This window comes from Mesoplodon densirostris, chromosome 12 (assembly GCF_025265405.1).
Source record: "Mesoplodon densirostris isolate mMesDen1 chromosome 12, mMesDen1 primary haplotype, whole genome shotgun sequence".
NCBI lineage: Eukaryota > Metazoa > Chordata > Mammalia > Artiodactyla > Ziphiidae > Mesoplodon > Mesoplodon densirostris.
The window spans coordinates 16,733,522-16,739,940 of NC_082672.1; the positions used below are offsets into that span (position 1 = coordinate 16,733,522).

Here is a 6,419-nt window from a genome sequence, read left to right on the forward strand (position 1 = left end):
CTGTGACCTTTCTGTTCCGACGCCCACATCCAGCTGAGCCAGGACCCAGTTGCCTGATGAGTGGGCCAAGCATGGCCCTGGGGGGACCTTTCTTTTGTTTTTATTTTTGAAGAATTTAACATTTCAAATAAGAGCACTGGAACTGTCATCATCGGGTGAGTCTGAACTTTGTTGCACTCCCTTTCACTTATTTTACGCTTCTGTCTTTTTTTTCCAAAGTTTTGAATTACGGATGGGAGTGGGCAACATCGCCTTTTCTTTGGGGCTGTAAAGATCTTGGAACTGTCTCTGTCTTATACGTCTTGGTTGACACTTTCAAGAGAATCTGATGGGTTCATCTGTCCCCTAGGGTGTTTCTCCTGGGTCAGGTCCCCCCTGGACCAACCAGCTACAGTGAAAGCAGGACGAAGTCAGGGTCACAAAGCACAGAGCAGTTAGCAGGTGCTGGGTGTCAGGGTCACAAAGCACAGAGCAGTTAGCAGGTGCTGGGTGAGGGCCCCTAGACGGAGCTGAGGTGGGCAGGATGCGGTGGCTGGTCCACTGCCCGCGTCCTCAGGCATGCTGAAGAGCCTGGCAAGGGGGGCACGGTCACAGGGTGGGACAAGATGGGGAGGGCACAGCAGGCTGGGACGTCACTCCCATTCCAATTTCTGTTCCAGGCATGATAGCTCGGTCCTCATTCTGGGCTCTCTCACTGGCTTTTAGGAATGTGGTTTGGGACAAGCTCCCCAACTCCGTGAGGGCAGGGACTGTATGCGTCTTATCTGCCACAGCTCCAGCCAGCCTGGCGCATTATAGGCACCCAGTGACTAGTGGTAGATTACTGAGGGAGTGAGTGTGAATGGCTGCAGAGGCCACGTGGCCACTGTATCAGGCCACCTGCACACGGCAGACCAGCTCCTGACCCTGGAGCCTGCGGGGCTGTGTGTGTGGTGGAAAAGGGCTAGGGCTCTGGGAGCAGCAGATGAGGTTTCAAACTGAGGTTGTGCCGTTTACGGGCTGTGCGTGGTGAGGAAAGCTCTCAACCTGACTGGGCTGAATGTTCTTCACCTTGAGTACTCTGCCCTTGGATTAGTCACACTTACCTCTGAGATGGTCGTGAGGACCAGAGCGGACTGTACCCCTAGCGGTAGCGGTTGTTCTCAGGCCAGGCCAGGCCAGGTGCCTCCAGGGCATACCGCTGCCCCCACTACCCCTTGGCCCACAGCCAGGGAAGCAGAGGCACCCTCCTGAGCCCCGGGGCGGATGGTCACAGCAGCTGCCCCGCAGTACCCCCCATGGTCATTTCCACATTCAGAAGGCTGATGGCTCCCTCTCTCTGGCTCAGGCCCGGAGGAATCTGGCAAGGCTGGTACCATCGGATCCAGAAAACCCTCACTGAGGTCTGATGGATCATGGCCGCCTCTGACCTGGTGACAGCCTGGGGTCCAGGCCAAGTCGTCTTGACACACTGGCCTCTGCTCAGGGCCTGCCCGAAGGTCTCCCGACTGCCAGAGGGCAGAGCCTGCCGCCTGCCTGTGGGCAAGGACGCTCACCCTGTGCCCAGGGCACGTCCATAGGGCCCTCTTGGCCCAGCTCCCGGCTGTGAGGCCCGGGAAAGAGCAGGAGGTGAAGCCTTTGGGAACTTTTAATAACTGCACTGGGTGGCTCCCCAGATCCTTGGTCAGGGCCCAACTCTGAGAAGCCGGCTGTGTAGCTGGGATCTGAGCCACAGAGGCTACCCGGGACCAGGGATCACCCAGCTCGGGGCCGGCCTGGTGGATGTGGTCTGCACGGTGGGACCCCAGCGTGACCCTTGACATTAAGGGGGAAACCAGCCCATAAAAACAAGCCCCCGATTAGAATCCACTCCCTCTCTAGTGGAACCTTTGTGTGACCTGGAAGTGCCCCCTGGGAACGAAAGTATTCATATGAGAAGTGGATTGTGCTGAACCAGGGAGTTTTCCTTCTGAGGAACGTTGTTTTCCCTTTTGAGCTGCGGGCATGGAGGATGCATTCCCTTCCTCCTCAGACCAATGCCAGGGAAGGGGAGGGGCAGGCGGGGGGCAGGGTGGTGTCAGAGAGTGACAAAGTGACCCCCGCCCACGGTTTGCAGAGGAGGGTGGAGCCTGCGCTGAGCCCTGCGGCTGTGTGTGCCTCCGCACCTGTGTGCAGGCTGCACCCGGATCCGCTTCTTCATTGACCCACCAGCTGGCGTTTTGAACTCTGTTAATTTTCATCCCCAACCTGAGAGGCCCAGAGCTGTGGGGCAACACAGGGGAAATGGAGCTCCCAGGACCAGAGAGCCCGCCGGGCCCCCCGGAGGTCTCCAGCCTTCTGTTGAGGACATTGGAATGCAGCTTAGAGTCGCTTTCAGACTAGGTCCCAGGGGAGACCTAGTGCAATTATGCTTCAACTTTAGTGCATAAAAATGATCTGGGAAGTTGTTAAAATGCAGATTCCTGAACCACTTGAGGTTCTGATTAAGCAGGTCTGGTGTGAAGCCCGGAGCCTGCATGTTTCCAGGAGTTGCTAAGTGATTCTGGTATTGCTGACTCAGCAGGAGAAAAACTTGGACAAGGCCCGGGGGCTGCTGTCCTGGGATCTGTCAGTGCTGTGCTCTGTGCGGGTCAGTGTGGAGGAAGGTTGTGCTGCTCTAACACGCTGTGACAACCCTTGGGTGGGAGAGAGAGTCCTGGTGCTGCCAGCGGCGAGTCTCCGTGGGCCTTGCAGTCACTCCCCTGTGCTTCTTTTCCAGGTTCATGCCTCCTGATGACCCCCTGGGCCGTCGGGGACCCACCCTGAGCAACTTCCTGAGCAGGAAGCCAAAGCCCCCAGAGCCTTCCTGGCAACACTGCCCCTATGGTGGGTAGCGCCCCATGCCTAGTGGGCCCTGTTCAGGTCAGAAGCACTGGCTGGGTGGTCAGCAGCCTGGGCTCTAGCCTGGGTTCTGCCCTTAATCAGCTGTGTGACCCTGGGGAGGTAACTTAACCTCTCTGGATGGCAGTTTCCTGACAGGGTTATTGTAATGATGAACTGCCATCCTGGACCCCTGTTGCATGCGGTTTGTGAGGGCTGGATGGAGGGAGGGGTCACACACAGAGCAAAGCCACATCCAGGGAGCAGGGATGCTGTGTGCACCCCACGCTCTCCTTTCTCAGTCCCTCCCCTGGCAGCTTGTGCCCACATCCTGCCCCACAGTCTTACCTAAACCCCTACCTACCCTTAGGGACTTTGGTTGGTGCTATCCATTAAGAATTAAGGATTCGGGGCTTCCCTGGTGGCGCAGTGGTTGAGGGTCCGCCTGCAGATGCAGGGGACACGGGTTCGTGCCCCGGTCTGGGAAGATCCCACATGCCGCGGAGCGGCTGGGCCCGTGAGCCATGGCCGCTGAGCCTGCGCCTCCGGAGCCTGTGCTCCGCAACGGGAGAGGCCACAACAGTGAGAGGCCCGCATACCGCAAAAAAAAAAAAAGAATTAAGGATTCTATCCCAGGGCCCTCCAGGGACGCCAGCTTTCTGGCCAGCTCTTTCACTAGCTTGCTTTGGGCAAGTTATTTAATGTCCCCAGGCCTCGTTTTTTGTGCCTATAGAAGTTTAAGATGCCGTAAGTGACATTCAGAGTCATTTCTTGTTAGAATTAAGGTGATCACACACACATTCGGCTGGCCCATCCTGTTCCCTTCCACTCTCAGAAGGGCCCTGGTTTGGATGATAAATTATTTGATCACCTCTGTTAAAACAGTCTGTAAGGGGAGGGCAATGATTAGCACAAGGGATGTGGACAATGGGGTAAACTGAGTCAGCACTGGAGGCACAATCCTATGTCATGAGCACCCACCCCCAACCCCCCCGCCACTAGGTTGGCCGGATCCACAGCGTCTCTGGGGAAGTGGACGCTGAAGGTCATTGGATCCAGAGATTTGGTCTCAGCCCCTGGTCATGGGAACTTCCAGACAACAGTCCCCATGCGCTGGGTGGGTAACACTGGGGTACCGTGTCCAGTGGAAAATACCACGAGGAGTAGGGTGCTGCACCCTCATTCGTCCTGCCTACGCCCCAGGGCACTTCTCCCCACCTCGTCGCGCCCCAAACCTGACAAGTCTGCAGCAGGCCCGGGGGCCTTCCCGGAGGAATCTCCACCGAGAAAGGCCGCGCGGGGCGGGCACTGCCCGGACCACACCGGGCCTCCCCGTCCAGGGTCTCTCACCAGGAGCCCTCTCCCCCTGCCCCGCCCCTTCCAGGCAAGAAATGCACCTACGGCATCAAGTGCAAGTTCTACCACCCGGAGAGGCCGCACCACGCGCAGCTGGCTGTGGCCGATGAGCTCCGCGCGCAAACGCTGGCCTGGCGGGGCGCGGGCGGCGAGGAGGCGCAGCGCGGGGGCGCGCGGGCGGCCGACGTGGCGACTCTCGGAGGCGGCTTCTCACGCCTCGTCCTCAGCGACGACCCGGGGCCCCGCCGCGCGCCCTCTCGGGGCCCCGGCAGCGGCCGCGCGCCCAGGCCGCCCTGTTCCGACTGGGTGGCGTCCGGGCCCGCGCCGTCCCCGCCAGCGCCGCCCGGCCTCCAGAGCCCCCGGAGCCCGCCGGGCCTACGGGGTGGGTACCGCCCCGGCGCCCCGCAGAGTGACCGGCGCCCCTCGCGCCAGCAGCCCGCCGACCCGTGGGCCCTTCCTCCAGGGGCCGGCTGGCTCCCGGGCCGCTCGGCCTGGGTGGGGTCGCGCCGACATGAAGACGCCCTCGGTGGGGCTTTGGGGTCCGCGCCCCAGGCTGCCGCCGCCGAGGTGGACTCGCGCGCCAGGGCGCGCACCGTGCTCTGCAGCACCTTCCCGCCCCACCAGGTGGACAGCGTCATGGCCCTGTTCCCCGAGCTCTCCGACATCGCCAGGCTCATCCTCCTCATCCAGAGATTCCAGAGGTCCGGTGCGCCCGTGGGGAAGCCCTGAGGAGCTCGTCGAGGCCACCACATGTGATGTCCCAGTCTTGCCTTGCGACCCCACTGGGCTGGTGGCCGTGGTCAGCCTGCACCTGGGCTGGACCACCCCCTTTCCTTTAAAGATGGTCCGTTCCCTGGAGGAGGCCAGCTTCCGCACCCTCTGCGGTGCCCACGGTGGCACTTGGTGACCTTCCCTGACCATACAGGGGCTGCTGCTGGAGGTCCGTGTTCTGCAGAATAAGGTTGCCTTCCGTAGAGGGAGTGGTTTCTCGTGCCTAAGACTACAAAGGCCCACTAGGACTCCAAGGGTTTGTCCAGAACACTCCATGGCTGTTTTGGTCCAGCTGCAACTGGGAGCCACAAGTGGGTCCCAAGATCAATTTAGTGGGTGACACCCGAAATAGAGTGGAAGAGAGACACACCCCACATAATCAGGCTAAGTGGGAAACTCTCCTTCGTTAGCTACAGGTGTGCCTGTGTACCCTTGGCGGCCATGTGAACTGAATGTGGGCCATGGCCAAAAGGTGGAAAACTGGTAAATGGCCTTGAATTTCATTACATCAAATCACGTTTTAAATAAGTAGTCAGTTGGCCGGTGCAGATGTTGGCATCAGGAGGTTTTCACAGGAGCTGTTTCTAACCTCTTGAGGGGAGCCCAGTTCTAGCCTCCACGTGTGGGCTCCACTTGTCACTCTGAGATTACAGGGCTGTGCTGGGCTGTGGGGGTGTGGCAGGGGCATCTGGCCGGGGCCCTCCCACCCTTCACACACGCACACCACACACAGGCACATGGCACACACACACACACACACACGCCCCTTGACTCAGGGCTAAGTGTCCCTGTTTTTCAGCCGTCCATCACGGCAGTTTCCAGCCCAGGCCCTATACTGGCCGAGCCTTCTGAGCTACCCCTCACAGCTGAGCCCAAGCCCTGTGAGTCAGGACTTTTGCTCAGAAACCTCTGGGGGGTTGGTCAGAGCTGGGGTGAGCCTCAGTCATGGAGGTTTCTCGCCACCTTCAACCATGGCTCTCTCCCCTAGCTAACTACTGCTTTGAATGTTGGGGAGAAGGGCCCACTCATTTGCGAAGGACAAGAGATGAGACGGTGCTGCCAGGATGCGGGCCCTGAGTCCTCAGGGGCCCTGGCATCTCTGGGTGGCGTCTACCCATTCACTCAGGGTTATGAGTCCAGCTCACAGATCTTGGCTGGTTTGTTCATGAGGAGAGTGTGAGGTACCTCCCAGTGGAAAACCAGCTCCCAACCCAGGCAAGCCTCCTGCAGACTGGCAAGCGCTCCCTGTGGGCACGGCTGGCACAGCCCAGTGCTCCCCCCCGCCCCGGGAGAATCTGCTCCTGCCCCCTTCAATGGGGTAAATGCTTCCTTTGGAGATACAGAGACCTTGTGTCCCCTCTGAGCCCTTTCATCTTTTTAAACCAGATTCTTAGTGTGGCTTAGGTCAGATCTCTTCCTCACCTCTTTTTTTCCCAAAGATGACACCCACAATT

The 6,419-nt window shown here is 59.4% G+C and overlaps 1 protein-coding gene across 1 annotated transcript in view; it reads left to right on the forward strand.

Annotated features, from left to right (window-relative positions):
* ZC3H12D (zinc finger CCCH-type containing 12D) overlaps positions 1–4,923 on the forward strand; it is a 32,654-nt gene extending 27,731 nt beyond the window's left edge. The window contains exons 5-6 of the mRNA XM_060115283.1: positions 2,738–2,844; positions 4,223–4,923. Coding sequence (XP_059971266.1) covers positions 2,738–2,844; positions 4,223–4,923 — 808 coding nt within the window. The remainder of the gene's footprint in view (positions 1–2,737; positions 2,845–4,222) is intronic.
* The last annotated feature ends 1,496 nt before the right edge of the window (positions 4,924–6,419 follow it).